At 45.2% G+C, this 18,966-nt stretch overlaps 1 protein-coding gene across 2 annotated transcripts in view; it reads right to left on the bottom strand.

The window, feature by feature from the left end:
* The window catches only part of PRKCB (protein kinase C beta), a 1,047,370-nt gene that overhangs the window by 546,104 nt on the left and 482,300 nt on the right, over positions 1–18,966 (bottom strand). For both annotated transcript variants that reach the window (XM_085629465.1, XM_085629464.1), the window contains exon 5: positions 2,599–2,727. In XM_085629465.1, the coding sequence (XP_085485591.1) occupies positions 2,599–2,727 (129 nt within the window). The remainder of the gene's footprint in view (positions 1–2,598; positions 2,728–18,966) is intronic.

The following is an 18,966-nucleotide window of genomic DNA, read 5'->3' as shown; positions in this document are numbered from 1 at the left end:
TGTTCTGACGCATGTCCTCTGTTTTTTTCTTGTTTCTTTTCTACTAGGTAGTGTTCAGCAGCGGTCATGACTATTTAGTCTGTAGCCACACTGTAGGGTACACAGTTCTTTGGCCCGCCCTGACACCACTATAGGGTATTTACTCCTTCACCTTTCACGTGCACATCACCTCACCTCGTTTTATTCCGGTCCTGAAGAAGCGCCATGGATCCTTGAGACCATGCAGGCGTGAAACATGTCGACCTTTTTCTAGTTACCAGGGCACATTAAGCCCATTGGGGTAACAAACAACCTATGGGTTTTTATTCTGTCAAGGGTACCGCCACATGAAATAATTTTTTTGGTAACCCTTAGGCAGTTTTAATACACGTTGCACGCACTACACCACCCTCAAATAGGACCCACCCTACACACCCGCAAGCATCAAACGGCTGTTCTCTAAAAAGATCTCCGCCAAAGTGACCCTTCCGGGGACCCGTAGGGAATTGAAGCGCTGGCCCGCTGAGGTGCAAACGCCCGATGATGAAGCATGACATGCTTTGGGGTGTGTGAGGGCAACAAGAGGCAAGACTAGCTCTCCCCTCTCTTAAGTAGGTACCTAGGAGGCCCTACATTTTTCTTCTCTTTTCTTTCTCGTCTTTTCTCTCCCCCTCGTAGCGAGTGGGTAACATTTTGTACCCCGCTACTGGAACAGTGTCCCCATTTTTGATTATACATTTCATGTTAGGAGCACGGGCAATGGACCACAACGGGCTCCTGGTCCCCCCCTCTTTTTGTATTGATACATTGATCCAGGGAGGAATATCTCCCGGACTGCGTCCTGTGCCCCGGCACCCCCACGTCTTTGCACCTCCTGCCGATTGGACCCGGCTAGCCAACGGGTAGGCCATTGAAGTTGCATTGCTAGGTAATAATTTTCGAGCACTGGGGCCCTCACCCCTCCTTGCTCTGTCGGTAGTTGGGCAAGGGTTGAGACTTTAGTATTTGAATAACTGGCATGGAGCAGCAGAGGGCACTAGAAATCTAGTTCCCGCTCCAAGCACTGGAATAGATCATTCTTGCATCTAGGTCATTTCTGCCAGGGGTTTACTAGCTTTTTCTGCTTCCGGCTGCCTGTAACTACAGTATCACAAGCCACAGTTAAGCGTGCCTTCACAAATGACACACTTATGCTATGTAGTGAATATAATGATATCTACAAGAGGTATTTTGTACAGTCCAAACTAAGCTCTAAAGTGTAGAAGACTGCAGAAAGCATGCCTATAGTAACAGAAGTTTCTGAGATAAGGGTATTGTATTTGCAGCAGTACATGGCTGATTCAAAATTACAGAACCAAGGATGTGCAGTGAAAGAGTGTAAGCATATTAGCAGGGTAGAATCAGGCAACACATGGAGAAGTTAATTTTTACAGATTTACACATCATTAAACATTTACATCACACAATCGCATATATTTACCGTTTTTGATACTAAGAAATGAAAAAATTGCCCACTCACACAAAATTCTCACAAAATATAAAGTCTGTGTTTTGATTATGTGTGGAGAAAGTTGTGTATATTGTTCTTTGTGCAGTATGTGTAATTCTCTCAAAACTAGTAAAACGACAAGAAGTTGCGCATTGTTGGAAGCAAGGGTTGGGTCCACAATAAAATCAAGACTTCCACAAACTATTTTTACCCAAGTGTTGTTTGTGCCAAGTCACTCAAGAGGAAAAACTAAGAAGGAAGGCGCTCAAAATGCCTGCAAGTTAGAAGACAGACATGGTTTCATAGTACTTGAAAAAAAGCTAAGCTGGGAATGCACTTGCCTCAAAAACGACCTAGTAAGTTAGTGGTGTCAACTAACGAATGTGAGAGAAAAATAAGCAAGTGTGAAGGCATAAGGTGCAGCTTTTTTTTAAGTATTGAGACATTAGTTGCCATTAATATAATGCAGAGTCAATGTGGCTTAATCCAGAAGAAATATTGTATTAGCTCTTCATCCCCTTCCTACTCCTTTTTCTTATCTCATGAGGTTCTTCCATTGAGAACACCCTTAGTTGCTAATTTATCGAGCTGCTGTTTATGTTTCTGCCAAAGACCCGCCGCCCTATAACAGTAACACCTCTCAAGGAACTTCCTGTTTTTCCTTGAGTCATCAATGGACACAACCATCTCTTTAACAGGAAAATTGGTTGGGCACTTTATGATCTGAAAGTGTAGTGGCCTCTCTATTGTTATTTATTGTTATTCCTGCTGTTTATGCATTGGCGGAACTAGGCACGCTCGCTGTCTTTTGTTGGTGAAACGTTGGACTAATAGGCGAATATAGCATATAAATTGTTTGCGGAATCTTGAGCAGTGGTGCCCAGGCCTGCGCGCCCTTTATTTTGGTAAGAGGCTCTTGGATGGGTGAGCTGCACGTATAACATTTGGATATGACCTACTACCTGTATGTGGGGCGCTGAAGTGTGTAGCCGCAGGGGTGGCACGCTACTAAGAGTGAACACAGTCGACATTTCTTGCACCATATTTAATACATTAGCGTAACTCAGATATCTGCGTCTAAAGCAATAAGGTGTGTCCCCAACATTCAGTCCTGTGGAACACTCACTTACCCACAACTGTAAGGACCTCATTGCTTATTTCTGCCTTGATGTGTAGCCGACCTCGGCGTTCCGTGTGGTCGGTCCCGCAAAGGCTCGGCACGTTCATCACGCAGCGATTGTGAACATTCATCATGCAAGCTGAAAATAAAAACAGAGGGTGGGGTAAGAAGGGGTACTCCAGGATGTGTGCTCTACTCCCATTTGGAAAGGTGCAATGTGTGGGTAGAGGTGGGCAAGCCAACAAATTAACAAGGAGAGCCGTGCCAGAGGAGAGCCGAGGGTTGGCTCCGGCTCCAAGAGCCGTGCACGGGCTAAGCCCTGAAAATAGTTGGTATGTAAATTATGCAACAAACATCATGTAAAAATATGAAAAATGTATTTTCTTCAAGAATCATAAAGGTGTGCATCTTTAACACGTGGAATGAAGCGTTTCACCCTAGAACACCAGATAATCATTAAAGGTGATTGATTTTAAACATGAACTTCAAATCATTCCTGGTGCTCGGCCCTGAAGACAATGCCATTAGTGAATGAGAGGCAAGTCAGTTGTCATCTGTACCATATATGTGCGTTAGTTTCTTTTTATAGATGGTACAAAAGTTCAGTCTGTTAAATCAAACACAAGAGGTCTTTTACATCGAACATTCTGAACACAATTGTTTTACGGTGGTGTCATATATGTCATATATGTTAGACAGAGAGAAAGGAGGCGAGTTGAAATAAAATATTTGCATAAGATCACACAGTCTCTAGTTTCACAATATGCATTTCAGCCACTAGCGCGGGTATCTCTTCCTTTTTAGCATCAAAGGTTTATGCTTTGTTTTTAATTCTTGGTGCATGAGGGTATAGCCTGGGGGGCAGGGAGAAGTCACATGGAAGCTCTGCTGGTTTTGGGCTCAAGTGCCCAAGATGGTGCCAAGCTGAGCCACAGGCAGGTGGTTTCAGTGGCTCATCCACCTCTAGGTGTGAATAACACTGCTCACTTGGCAGACTTCTGCAGTGGACCAGGATGGGAGGATAAGACGTGTGCTCTGCTAGTAGTAATAACAAAACATTACATCAGTAGCATAACATAGGCCCCCGCAGCCCCCGCGGTGCAGGGGCCCTGAGCTCCAGGGGGCCCCTCAGCACAGTACCCTGGCCTGAGAGTTCCTGGTTGAGTCTGGAGGGGGCCCCCTCCATGTACCTTGCAGGGGCCCCCCCTCAAGTTCCGTTACGCCACTGCATAACATAGCATAACATACCATACCTTACCATACCATAGCATAACATAAAATAGCACAGGACCTGAAGACAATCAATGGTCAGTTATTTTATATTCATAAGCTTACAACAAGTGCAAAAATAAAACCAGTTCCATTAACTTTTGCACAGGGATATTTATCAATTATGCCCTTTGTGGTAAATTATTGGAAATAATGGGATGAAATAGTATTAACCGTTAAGCACCATTTTGTAAGGGAACATTGAAGCTGGTAATAAGTGCCTTCCTAACACCCAAGCAAGAAGGGTCATAGCAAGGGAGGGGACAGTGGGGCTGATGGGAGATAGGGGAGCTGGCTGTATAGCTGACCCGGCCCGCTCATATTTTTGTCAGGGTCTAAATCAGGTTGTTAGATTCTAATATTTGTTCTATTGCGTTGGCAGTTTAAACTTTTTTTTCTCTACTTTCTGGCTCTCTCAAACTCTGATCTGAGGTCTCGAAGTTTCCATTCTTTCCACCTCTTCAGGGCGGAAGAAAGAGAAGAGGACGAGGTGAGGGGTCTGGGCACTTGTTCTCTTTCTTCTCTTCTCTCGCTCGCTCTCCCCATCCCTCCATTTCTCGCTCTCTCTACTGTTTTTTCTTTCTTTATCCCTCGTGCTCTCTGTCTTTCCCTCCTATCCATCATCATGGTACAAACGGCGGCTTACGATGGGAGAAGAGCTGTGTCACAAAAGTTACGATACTTTTTGCTTCACGACCACTAATTATGACATCGATGAAAATGACGTCACGTGAAAATGACATCACATGAAGTTTGGTCTGTGATGATCTCATAGGACTCAAAGCTTTGATTATGCATTTTTGACCATCGCTGTTTGGTACTGATAAAAATTCTTTCAACGTGCAGCGGGTCTACTGGATTCTACATGCAGCACCATCCTAAAGATATGGGGATGTAGGTTTGAGAGTCTGAGGGGTACATTACCGCAGTCCCAAAGAGGCATGGACTTCTCAGCCACTGCTCCCTTACTCCAGGAAACACTCTTTTCAAAGACTGTAGATAAGGTGGCCCACCAGTGGTGGCTGGCATTGTTCGAGGCACTTCCTACTTTTCCTCTGACTTGTAATTTCTTTTTGTTCGTTTTATATAGCACAAACTCAACCCGACGTGCTTTACATGAGCACCAGTTGCATTGCAGATGGACACATTCATTTTGTTAGGCACGCGGAGAATAAGTGATTTCCCCAGAATCACAAGACGTTGAGCCGACGCCGAGGCTCGAACCCGGCTCAGACATTTCATTTTTACCTGTTCACTAAGATGTTCTGACAAAATTCCTGCTTCGAAATAACTACCAGTGCCATTAAGGATTTCCATGCCACAGACATAGAAGTGTCACAAAGGTGCCGGAAACTTCATAAGAACTTATAAAGTAGAAGATGTAGACATAGTACTCTGTATAAAGTTGTCAATTCTGTGTTCAATTCGATTTTGTGTCAAGAGCAGGGGAATTAGCAGGTCTCTTATTAAACTGTGGAATCCAGCAGTCTTCCAGGATGGGCTGAGGTGGTGAGGATGGCAGACGTAAATGGCAAATTAGAAGCAGACAAGGAATAGAGCAGGAAAAAATAGACAAAAACCCTTCAAAAATCCTGGACTGAAAAAGGAAACGGGGGAAATAACATGTATGGAAAAATACAAAAGCGTTGCTGTGCAAGGAAGGACCTGCTTGCATTTCCTTATAGAGGATAAACCGAAAGATATCCCATAATCCTTCTAGTTCCCCATCTTGGACTACGAATATTGAAATAAGGAGTTATGGATTATCTACTATCTTAGTTTCGGAAACTGAAACCTTCTCCCTAGATTAAATCCCAGAGTCATTCTGGGAAAAAGAGGCCTTCATAATGCAAGAATGGCTCACTCCCTTTCAAAAATATGGCAGTATGCAACATGGCTGATCAGAAAGACTACATAGGAATCTGGCAGCCACACTGGGAGTGGAGTCTTAGAAAGAAAGTTCACACAAGTGATGGACTGCTTCCTAGTAAGCAGCGTTGTTCACCCACCGCAGTGCTGCAGCGTCGCGCCATTATCCTGCTAGTGTTTGCCTAAGAGCGAGGAGTTAAAAGCTTACAGGAGAGCGAGACAGGCAGCCAGGGCAGCAGCATGACAGCTTTACACTATGGACGGCTGTGTTAGATCTGGGAATGATTGGTTCTCTTTGGGTTCTTATGACAGGTATCACTATAGAGTTCATTATAGCATCCAGTCACTTTTCTGGCACCTACGCTACCAAACGCCTTTCTTTGTGGGATTCTCCCCGCCCGCTGCCCCACCTTTCATTAAAGTCAATGGATTTCTGGAGTTTGCACCCATGACACCTGCAACACTCCTTTCAAGGGATTTTTGTTTTTTTGTTAGTTGCAGGAGGTACAATTCTGGTGACAGCTTCTGAGAATTGTCTCATGATAAATATTTTGGTCTTAATGAGGATGGTTGGCTTCACCCTAGTAATTGTAAGATATCACATGGTTTGCAAATGCCTTTCTTCCAGCTTCAGTCCCTTCCCTCTCCTTCATGTCTTGGCTCTTGCATATTTCCCTCAGCTTCCTAATTTTCACAGCAGTGAAATTCTTCAGACAAAACCTTGGTCTTTTCTCATCGTCTATGAGCTGCAAAGCCTCGCCCGGCATTACCCTCTGTGCGAGGAAACGTGCCATGCAAGGGGAAGCAACAGTCTCCAGCTTCAAATCAGCCTTCTGGCTCCTTTAAAAGTTCCCTGGGAGATTCTGCTAAAGAAACTTTGTTGGGCAAACCCTGGAATGTAACTTCCAGTTATGCACAAAAAGACCAGCCCAGGGTTTGGAGGACTGACAAAGGCAATATCCAGCATAAAATAATCTGTCAATCATAACATTGCATAGGAGGGATCCTCAGAATTCGAGGAGGCCTCATTAGCAGCAGTTACGGTTGAAGGGATGAGAATGAAAATGTGAGAAACTCCACTGGTGTAAGACGGCGCGTTCTGAAAAGCCCCTTGAAGTCCGACTGCCTTTCGCTACATGTGGATTTACGCAGCTCTTCCACCCACATTATGCTGCCTGGAAAGAACAGGAGAAGCTCCTCATGTCAAAGGTCAGAGATTAACCAACCAAGCTGAGGTCCTTAAGTGAAAGGACAGGGCCAGGAAGACACACCCACTACAGCCTACCAGGAGGGCAAGGCCTCAGGTGAGCATTTCCTAAATTAAGAGTCAGGGCACCCATTGGTATAAGGAGGGTCCTAATTTAGATCTCGGCAGACGGGTCATTCCATCACAACGGTGAAGGATATCCCGTCTGCCGAAATATAAATCCCATAGGATTATGGGATTTATATGTCCATCGTTGTGACAGAGTAACCCGTCCACTAAGATCTAAATCAGACACTTAGTCTCAATACTACAGAGCAATTTCTCTTTTTTTCCCCACTACCAATAGGCATCAGAACCAGGTTAGTCTTTGAGTGTGTAGAGGCCCTTGAGAGCTAGAAGGGTTACAAATACGGTTAGCAACTAGATTGTAACATATGGAATGCACCCTTGTTTCAAGCCCTGACTTAAGTCGACTGTCACATTGACCTGCCCAACTCCCAAAGACGGTATCACCGAGAAGAGCCCTATAAGCAGAGCAGAAATTGAACAGACATCCTCAAATCTTCTCAGCAGCTCAAAAACGACTGACAGGTACGCGCCTACTTGCACTCCGTAAAAAGTGGTCTGCCCATCACTCTATCTCTGCATCTTTAAGGCAAGTCCAAAGATTTAAATGAACTGACATTATGTGCAAGTTCATCGCTAGGCTGCGGCTGAAGGTTAGAAGATGTCAGGAACAGACAACACAGGGTGTTCATTCCATTTTTAATCAAACCAGTGGATGTGTCAGTCCAAGAAAAAGATATGCATCTTGTAGGTAGTGAAATCATTTGAAAGACAAGATAAGTACAAAGACACAATATTACATTAATGTTCGAGACCACAAAGGTCTCTTCTTTGGGTGTAACCAGTTTGAAAGTCGGAGTTACACCAGGAGTGGGCCATCTGACCAACGCTGAGTGTTAATATCTTGGACCTCTGAATTAGAGGGTCTGTCTGCCTGAGGGTGGATCTAGGAGGCACATGATTTCTAAAGTTGTAAACTGCAATAAAGTGCTGCCAGTTCATGACAGGTTGTTAGGAAATCTAAGGATCCCATATCTTTTGAATAATGAATGAATGAATACCTTCTTATATAGCGCATGGCTACCCTAGAGCATCCCAGCGCTGTTAAAGACCAAGGGCACTGTCAAACATTAGAGGGTGTTATTAAACAGAAATGTCTTTAGTTGCTTCCTAAAGGCAGTATGATTTAGTTCATGCCTGATGTTGTCAGGGAGTTTATTCCATTCTTTAGCTGCTAGGACCGAAAGTCGACGGCCACCCATACGGGCCAGCCTGACTTTTGATACAACCAGCAGATTGCGTTGGTTAGATCTAAGAGATCTGATCGAATGATAGCGACGAAAGAAAGGATCCAGAATGGAAGGGCCAAGGTTGTGAATAGACTTATGTGCCAAACACATAGTCTTAAACACAATCCTTTCATGGACTGGAAGCCAATGGAGCAGTCTAATTGAGGGTTTAGCTGATGATCGTTTCGGGACTTTCATGAGTAAGCGAGCAGCACAATTCTGTACAGCTTGCAAGGTTTTTATTGTAGTTACAGAGGCCCCCAGATAGATAGCATTAGCATAGTCCAGTCGCGAGAGGACCAGCGACTGTACTAATATACGACTGGCTTCAAAAGGAAGCAAGTTTAGGATTTTTTTAAGAACTCTCATGAGCCCATAGCAAGTCGAGGCTACTTTGTTAGCCTGATGCTGGAAGTTCAGGGCAGAGTCCAACCAAACCCCTAGACTTTTAATTTTGGTCTTGGGCTTCGGAGGGGGTCCCAGACACTGTGGCCACCAAGGGTCCAAATTGATTGGGGCTTTGTAGCCCAGCAGCATGATGTCTGTCTTGGCTCCATTTAGCTTCAAACAGGACGAGGTCATCCAATCAAGAACATTGGAGAGACAAGGGGTAAGATTGTTAATCCCCTGATGTAAGGTATCGTCTCTCACCAGGGAAACAACCAGCTGCGTGTCATCGGCGTAGGTGACAAGCTGAATTCCCCCAAGGAAGCACCACCTCAGCCAAAGGTCTCATATAGATGTTAAACAGAGTAGGGCTGAGGGATGAACCCTGGGGAACACCGTGACTCAGTTGCAGCTCGCTTGATGACACCTCATCCTCAAAGACGGAAAAGTATCTGTCTGATAGAAAGGATTGAAGCCATTTAAGTGCCACACCGGAAATCCCTGCAAGGCGAAGCCTATGCAGCAGAATAGAATGGTTTACAGTATCGAAGGCTGCGCTGAGGTCCAGTAGGACCACTGCAGCGCAGCCTCCCGCATCAACAATAGCCCTGGTCGCCTCCACTACCGCCACCAGTGCAGTTTCTACCACATTATTATAATCTTTTATAACCTCTTGAGGGCTTCCCGAAAGTTATATATAGGTAATAGTTTTGAAAACTTCTTTAGTAACTAAGATAGTAGGTGTCCATGAGGTAGAACAATTCCACAAAACATACCCTTAGCGGGTCTGGGGAATCTCCAATGAATGCAAACGCACACAGGGCTGAGCTTGATATATGCAGCTGCAAAGCTCTTTGTAACAGGGCACAACTCAGAAAGATGCATCTTACATTTTTGCCACCAAGTAAAGATGGGACTTGACTGCATATACTTTCAGCCCCTCGGAGCAATAATGCGCCAATTGAGTAGTGCAAAAACAATCTCTGCACTCAGCACTTATGGCAAAATGTGACTCCTTCCACAGGTCTGTTGCTGCACCTGTGTAGAGTGTTTCTAAACTGGTACCTGATACATGGGTTAGTTTTGTCTTCCTCTGTGGCCAGTTATAGAAATTCTGCTTTCTGTACATGCTATTATTGAGTGAGGATGCAGAGCTGTACCCTACCCGAGTACACACTGACCCATGGGAACACTAGCAGCCTTCGGCGTAACTGAGCCTGCCAGATGTTGTTCTCCGGTCCTGCTCCCTCTTTCAAGCATTAGAAGGAAGGTATATTTTAAATCCCAGTGGCTACAGAAGATGGGTCAGTGGGTGATCCGGTCTATGCCACGAGAGAGCCTGCGACAAAAGCTGCCATCCTGGTTCCTTTCCTCCTCCACCTTCACCTCCGATCACGTCGCAGGCAACAAGAAGTGCACTCACGACTGTGCCTTCCTCCTATTTTCGTTTATGTATGCAGAAGGTAGGTCAGACATTTCGATATTGGATCAGTAGGGGATAGAAAAATGAAAATATGAGAAGAGAGTCCCTCGCAGTCGATACTGACTGCCAGAGGAGACGGAAGGAACATGAAAAATCCATATGATCCGTCTGCACCCTCGCAGGGCTTTTACAAATTGGAAGTCGCATCACCACTTACCAAACACATCCTTATTTGTTAATGATTCTTTTCGTAATTTAAAAAGTCTTAGGCTAGGGATTGAAATATTGGAGGAACAAGATGTGAGACAGACTAATTAGCCAGGTATTCAGCTGATTGGCACATACTGGAGGGTGTATGGATCTGGTTCAAGAGTATATTCTTTAAAAGAGGAAAATCTGCTTGCCAACTAAACCCATTCATGTTATGTAGGCTCTTTCCCATGGCCACTTACTTGGCAACTAGTTTTAACAAAAGCAAATAGGCCTTTGAAAGCTGTTCACATGGAAGTCATGCAACTGCGCTTGTGCGTCTCACCCCTACAGACCTGGCCTGAAACCCTCACACCCTCTGCAGGTCGTACTCTCATATGCCTCATAATTTCAATGTGCCAGTTAGGAGTCAATATGGTCTCCCTGGAATAAGGCGGCCCTTCTGGTCTTATTGTGCATATCCCAGGCATTACGATAGTAATTATATAATGTGGTCTTCCTTGGATTGTGCATATTCTAGGAATTATGACGGCCATGACATAAGGTCAGGCGCATAAGCATACTGTGACAATTTATGCATTATTGTGACCTGGAATAATGTGGCACCCATGCCGTCCGCATAAACATAAACATAAATTGGGCATCCCCAACACCTCCTGGGTACCACTTAGCATATAATGGGCATCGCTAGCATGTGATTTTGATACATGGGTATGGGAGAAAGAGTTTGTCCAGGTTGGGCTGCAAGGCAAGAGCGTACTTTCCTCTGAAGGTCTAGTTGCTACTAATTTTGAGAAGGACAATTTCCTGCTTGTTCAAGAAATGTTTCCCAATTTGTCAGATAGCACTACTCCCTCCTAAAAAAATTCCATGTTTTGTGAATAAATTCACTATCCACAATATCACTACAAGAGAAGTTTACACTCTACCTGATCAGTATAGTTGTTGCGTCATCCATTCTATTTTTCTGTGAGTCTTTGACTATTACTTGACCATCATTTTTCAGCGGCTATCTTAGATCAGGATCGCCGCTCAACACTTGTTTTTTCTTCCTATCCAAGACAATGAGATGTGACTCTCATTAGTAATACAGCTACTTCTCTGGAGCCTGAAGAGAATGCTGCGTGCACCAGTGGCCTGCATTTGCCCCAGGCAAATGACTAGCATTCACTACCTGTCAGATGTGTTTCTTGTAGTTGCACCAGATCCAGGCTGTATCTTTCTTTTAGCTGATACACCACCCCTCTCTTTACCTCATTAATTTTCACCCGCTTTCATTAATGTTCCATGATAGAACTTTCATTGTTGTTCATTTACTCTCCATCGAATCAAAGCTGTAGCCTAAACCACTACCATAGTGGCTCCCTAGCCATAATATCTTCCGTTTAATTGACCACACTTAGACTAACAACTCCTTGAAACCTTACATCCTTCCTTACCCTTCATTTCCCCCCCGCCCACTTGCAACAAGACTAAAACTGTCATCCTATCCAATGCAGGATGCGTCTCTCTGCCAAATCTCATGATCGAAGTTCAAACCAACATCACAGATTACCATAGGACACTGAATATCCATGGGGTAATGTGTAACAAATAAACCCCTGTGGTGCAACCATTCGATCCCTATTTCCATAAATCAATGTGTAAACACAAACCTATGAAAAGGTTTCCATACTCACCCCTCATTTCTCAAGGAGGAATCGGCTTCTATGATTCAACAGTGCAGAGGCTGACACACAAGGATGTGTCGGATCCGGTACCCTGGGACACTGATCACTTGATTGCGTTGCTGGAGTTGAGAGAAAGTGTCTGTTGTGCCCCGGCACTAGGAATGCCGGACTATAATAATGCGTTTTCGCTTTTCTGTAGTAGAGGGAGGGCTGCAGTGTCTTAGTGTTAACCCAGAATCATGGCGGTGCCCAGAGAACAGTTAAATAATTTTCCATCAAGTTAGATCCAGTGGCGGAGATGCTGCCTTAAAGCGGTATTGGCAACAACATTGAGAGATGCAATAGCATTGTGATGGGACACCCTTTAACTGTCTTTGTCCCATACTCTGTTGAAATTCTGTTGACTCGAACACATACTCAGCAACTTACCAATGGTTGCCTCAAGAAGTAAGAGTAAATTATCCTTGCTGCAGAGGAGATTACTATGAAGCGCTGTGCTGCTCTTAACACTGCCACATTATTGACTCTGCCTGATTGGGGTACAGATGCTAATAAAATAGAACAGGACTGTCTCGATGTTACTGAACTGTGCACCAAGCCCAGACCCGAATTCTCAGATGAATCGCTACCTGAACCTGATTTTTACCCTGTTTGTAGATGGTTCTGGCTTACGAGATCATGAGAGGAATCCGAGAGATGCCTACGCTGTAAGTCCTGTGACAGGCGCAGAGGAAGCTGCTTGGCTTTATGGAGTATTTTCTGCACAAGTGGCTGAACTGATTGCCCTTATTTGAGCACGTTGCATTTCAGACCAGCGCATGGTGACGATTTTCACAGACAGCCAGTACGGCTTTGGTGTGGTTCATGACTTTGGACAGTTATGGTTCACAGCGGGGATTCATTCCCTCAGCAAGAGCCCCCATCTGCAATCCAGAGCAGGTACGAGAAGCCTTGCAAATGCCTGCACAAGATGCTCTAGTTAAGTGCCCTGCTCACTGGAAAGGGAAAAATGTTGTCACTGTCCGAAATCAATTTGTGGGTAAAGTTGCAAGATACTGCGTCCGTAATGTTTTTACTTTCAATGGTGAATATACAAACGAGGGATCAGAAGAATCCAATCTCAATCTTCTTTTGACCATTGCTGATACAAGGGAGAAAGTTAAAAGGTTGCAGGAGGAGGTTACTGAGGAAGAACAGCAGAGTTGTATTAGAGCAGGATGTATGAAATGAGAGGATGACTTTGGGGTTTCGGGTGATGGGGACCAGTGTTGCCCAATAGCTTGTTGCCAGCAATGGTGAGGCATTACCATGGATCGATGCATGTGGGAAGGGATACTATGGTAAGGTTGTTCAGGCAGACATGGTTCAACCCTAAGTTCTGATTAACATGGCAAGTGCCTGTACATTTTTGGTGGGTCTGGGCAGTGAATGGTGATGTCTTTGGATTCTCTATTTGTCTTGTCACATGTGTTGGTGCTTTAAAGACAGAGGTCAGCCATGACTCATGAATCCCCTCATGTGCCTCTTGTAAACATTATCACATAACATGTAAAGTGCTCTGATACTTTCGAGTCTACCTAGCACTATATAAAACTCAAAATAATAATAACAGTAAAACATACAACTCTCTAAATACATTACCTCCAACATGTCATTGTGCTCACACATGGAACCTGATTTTGTTAATGGTCTCATGTCTGTTCATCATGAGAAGCCCGATCTCAAAGCTAAGCAATTCTTTTCTGTGATGCGCTCATGGTCACTGGTTGAGGCACCTCTGTCGCTGCTGGTCACTTCCTTCCTATTTCATCACCCACATGAACTTCCACCTACCTCTGTGGTACCCTCTGCCAGCCAGCCAGCCAACCACTCCCAGGAGTCTTTAGGTGATAAGAAATGCCAGGATTTCCCTTCTGCTCTCACTCCAAGGTGTGCCACCTACATCTGGTAATTCATTTTTCTTCCTTTGAGTGTTTTTTTCAAAGCATCAAGTTCTCATTTGTGCTTGAACTGACATGTAAAGAAACAACAATGCACGTGTGTTCTCATACAATATCATGCTACTCTATCTAGCCTTCTGAAGAATCATGTCCCAGTTTCTAAAATATAGGGGTTGGGTGACATTGGGGGATGCTTATGGAGGAGGCAGAGGCACCAGAGCTCTATGCAGTCTCTCCACTGAACAAATGTGGAAACACCCTTCAGCTTCAGCACATTCAGGGTCCAGCCTTGCACAAAGTTACACAGTTGGGCTTTCAGATCTTTCTGGTAACCCTGTTATCAGAAAGTTGTTCCTATTTACTCAACCTCCCAAAGCCGCCATCCGGGAGTCATCATTTTAGCTTCTGATTGTAATTGCTCCACTAAGTATTTGAGAGTTTTTTTGGCACCCGAGTTAGCCCGTGTTGACTGTTCAAAAAGGATCTTAAATTCTACCCCCAGGAGATTAACTCCAATGGTATCCACACCAATCTTTTGCTCGATGGCTGGTTTTGAGTCTTTTACAACTGCTAGCAGTTCAGCCGGTGAACGTTCAGGGGGATGTAAGTATCCAGGATCATGTCTGCCTTTCCTGCATGGTCTTTTGGCAAATCCGCCGATGAAGTCTGTAAGAATATGTTCTTATCAAACAATTTTGACTGTGAATAACAGGTTTCTCTTTCGTGCCCCATTTGTATCACATCATAAAAGGTATGTCTCACTCTGAGAATATATTTGCCTCTTGTAGATGAAAACGTAATGTTGCTTACAGGGCACAAGTCCTAAAAAAAGAAGTGGGGGGATACTGACGTCACAACAGGAAGTGACGTCACGAAAGGTGGCTTGCACCATCAGACTCATTGCCTCCCGTTGCTCACCCCTTAGATGCGATTGCATCAGAGAAGCCAGCGCGTGAGCAGCGTTCTGAATGAGCTCCGATCTCGCCCCAGAGAGGCCAAAGAGTGAATATGTGGCTCCATTTGCTCCAGTTATCCCGGTAAAATAAGTGGGGGGATGCCGTCCACCCGCGTGGTACCCCGACTCAAACCCTGGCTGCCTATAATCCCTTATAAGTTCCTGTCACTCTACTGTGGTGTTCATTACCTATCTAATGTGCCATTAACATTTCTGCCCCTTATCACAACCAATGATGGGCAGCCATCATTTGAGATCATTCAGCACCCATTTGGTTACTCCATCCACAGTGATCCAGGATGCTGATATAAAAGCAGAGACTGCTTGAGCAACTTGAGTCCCTCGGGTAGCCCGTTGTATCACCTCAATGCTGCAATGGTTAGTATCCAACAGCAGGAGCCTAGACCTGTGCTCCACTTCACTCCATGCACTCAGAGCCCAGGGGATCCACAGAGTGTCCCACAAACATGAGTGGCTTATAATTCAAATGCAATGATCAGCCCCCTTCCCCTTGTGAGGCTTTTTGTTCCAGTCATAGGGCTAGGCCCATATGTATCAGATCTTCAGAGTCTTCTATCACAGGAGCAGTTCAGCTATTCAGGCCAACATAAATAGGAAAGAAATATGTAGGATAATGCAAGTTATCTGGAGAACCGCAGTGGCTGCCTTGAGCTCGCCTACCTTGCAGCCATCTTAGAAGGCTCCCTGCCACATGTGTGCAGGACTCTTAATCAATCCCTTTTGCAGGGTTTGCTCCCCTGAATGTGGTATAATCTTAAATAAACTAGGGTTTGATCCTCACCCCAGGCCACTATGGACCCATCTCTTTATTTTCCATGGTTGCAAATGTCATCGAAAGACGTCTATATAGACTAATCTCACCTTAGATGATGCTACGGCTATGTTCTGCCTTCATCAGAGCATGAAATGGTTCTGTTGGTGGTCCTCAGCAACTTGAGGATGGTCACGGTTAGGAGGAGTGTCACTGTCCAGATGCTGTTAGCTCTGTCAGCAGCTTGGAATTGCCTCAACTACTCAATCTGCTTAAACAGTCTTTGGGAGACTGACAGATGGCAAAGTCTTTGATCATATGCCTCCCTTCTTGACAAAGCGTTCTGAAAGCACCCGTATAACCAAAGGAAAATATGGTATTTTGGAACAACATATATACAATTTCAGAGTATGGAAAGCTGACATTTGAGGATATATTTTTGTTTTTCCACAGCATGTCCACATATTTAAGGCTGGTGGTCGAGTGATGGTCAATGCAGAGCAGGAAACATTTATTGCTCGTTTTGTTTCTTTGGAGCTAAATGGCACCTGCTGCTTTGCCTGCTATTTCATGGCTCCTGTGGAGACGTCGCACCATCTGTATTGAAGAAGCCATTATCATTACGCAATCTGGCCGAGGCCAGGCCCTGTGAGATCGATGAGGAGAGGTGTGGCGGGGTTCACTGTTCGATCGCCAGCGGCAGCTCAGCTCAACACCATGTGACTCTGGGCAATAGCTCACTTAATCTCCCCGACGGCCACCCAGCGCCTTGATACCCTTGGGGGTGAGCAGTTTGCACTTTAAAAATACCGGATTTGGATGTTATGGTATGTCTGACCTCTGAACTTCATTTCACCCTGAGCAGCAGCTCCAGTATCTGTGTACATGAGATCTGCCATGGCTGAGCCACAGGCCTAGTGTCTGCTAACCTGGATTATGAGATGTGTGAAACTTTTCATTCCACCTCCCAATTCTCTTGCAAGTAGTCTCTCTTGCATTGGTCTAGGAAGCCAAAAACAACTTGAGCAAAAACAGAAAAAACCAGACGCTGGAAATGCTGTTACAGTCCAAAACAGTGTCTTATTCACACAATACAATTTATTAATACAATACAACCCCCTTAATCTAAGGTAGATTGACAAAAACCTGTAATTGGTCATTTCTATGTACGCCTGTCACGTGCTCGTGCTGCACCGCAATGTCCCCAAAAGTCCCTTCTGTGACTCAGGAAAGTGGCTTCTCTTGTTTACCGCGGGTGTTCCAGGGCCTAAAGCTCTATTTCATTCGGATTGAATAGCTCATGCATTGCCTCTTACTTTTAAACCATGTCAAGGTTATTTTCAATTGATTTTCACCCTGGATAAAGGTGCCAAGTCAGCTGTTAAATAAAATATCTTGCTGACTTTGATTATGCCTTGTCCAGGGAGCCCCCTTCAGGAGTCTGTCACAGAATGCTGTTTTACATATGTTAATTATAAAGGCCACACCTCATGTAAAGGCTTCTCAGGCCACACCCGCTTTAGAGCACTCCACCTTTGTCCAGGGGCGTAACAAAGGCCCCCGTAGCCTCCACATTGCGGGGGGGGCCCCCAGCTTGAGGGGCCCCCTCAGCACACAGTAGTCAGCGCAGAATGTTTAGGCTGTGCGTGGTCACCCGGGTGCATGCTGGTCCGGGCATGCTTTGGGAGGTTTCTCGCACAGTAGCTGCTACTAATTTAAACACTTGAATTTTCACAGACTCTGACCTCGCGCGCAACATTTCAAGTGACCTCATCAAGAGTCGGTGACTGCCCGGCCAATAAATGAGCTTGAGTTTCAATTATCTGAGCGTGCGCACTGCGGCAGCGGCAGTAAATAACGTTTTGCTACTGGCGCGGGTAATCTGAATCACAGCAGCGCACGGTGCAGCTGGAGCCCAGAGTTTAGCACACATGACCAGCCGCCCAGAACCATGATGATTGCCCGGGAGTGTCCATTGGTTGCCATCTGCTGGCCGCAGGGTCGTGGCGGTGGATTTTAGTCCAAGTCCAGTCGTAATGTTGCAGCTTGTCGCATCGACGTTTCCAAATTGCCCTGCTCGCTGCGTCTGGGCAGTGTCGATGACTTTAGTTGCTGCTTATGCCAGTAATTAACTTGCTCCTGTCATAAGTTCAGCAGACTCGCCCCAGCTCAGCCCTGTGAATGAGTGGATGCTGGGGGCACGGGGGCACCGTGCGTGGAGCTTGTGTGATCTGGTGAAGCTATGTCTACGGCTGTGTGACAGCCTCAGGCTGACTACCTGCGCCGTGCAGCCGTGAGTAAACAACTTTGTAGTGTTCTTTTTATTTTTTATAATACAGCCAGCCTGAGGCTGCCTGGCTGTGACCTATGGGACGGACCTGTGCCTCAGTCTGCCTCACCCACATGGGACAGAGAGCAGCCCGGAGCCCAAAGTGCTGTAATGCATGGTCATGCTATTATTATGATTGCAAATGCCAGGGTAGGAGCCGGCAGGCCCAGTCGGCATGCGCTGGCTAAATGGCATCATGATCTAATTTTTTTTCTGCCGGCCCAGCAACACATGTCCAACTAGTGCATGGGCGCGATGTTCAATTTCCGGCCTCAGCCGGTCCGGTGCAGTGAGCACCAGCATTGATGCCCAAGTTAAACGACAACAGTCGAGTGTAATGAATGCAGAACTCTGCAGCACTGAGCCCCAGTAAGGATAACCTCTGCCTCGGCCTACCACGCCAGCGAATGTATGATGTTACAACGCATACATTTACAATGCATGCCTTTACATAGTGCGATGTAATGACTGCGTTGTAAAGGTTGTTTCCCCACGCCAGCACCAGCAGCATTCAGCTAAATTATCAGAGAAAGCAGCACTAGAAGCGCGACTCCAGTACAGTAAGCATTTTAATATCCTGGCAGACACAAAAGGTATCTTACCCGTATCTGTACATAATTTAAACAGCGCATATGATAAGAAAACATTATAAAATGTGTTCTCAGGTCAAGCTGTCCTAATGACCTCCGACTGATAACGTAAACAAAGACAGAAAGTGCATTTCAAAAACGAATATGGACAATTTCATATACAGTTCCCTTAAAAATCAAGTCCAGGCCTTAATAAACTGTTAAAACCTGGAATGGTTGCCAGTATTTTTTCTGCAAAAAGTTTCAATCCTAAGTGAGCCGCCAGTGTTGAGGCCAGAGTTAGAGGACAGCAGCTGAGTGCAATGTATGCCAACACTCTGCATCATTGAGCCCTTCACAGATGACAGCACGATCATCTTAAAAAGGCTGTCAGACTGACTTACGCGGCCTTTGAGCTTTGGA

Source organism: Triturus cristatus, chromosome 10 (assembly GCF_964204655.1).
Source record: "Triturus cristatus chromosome 10, aTriCri1.1, whole genome shotgun sequence".
Classification (NCBI taxonomy): Eukaryota; Metazoa; Chordata; class Amphibia; order Caudata; family Salamandridae; genus Triturus; species Triturus cristatus.
The sequence above is the reverse complement of the archived record's forward strand: the minus strand, read 5'-3'. Positions and strand labels throughout refer to the sequence as shown.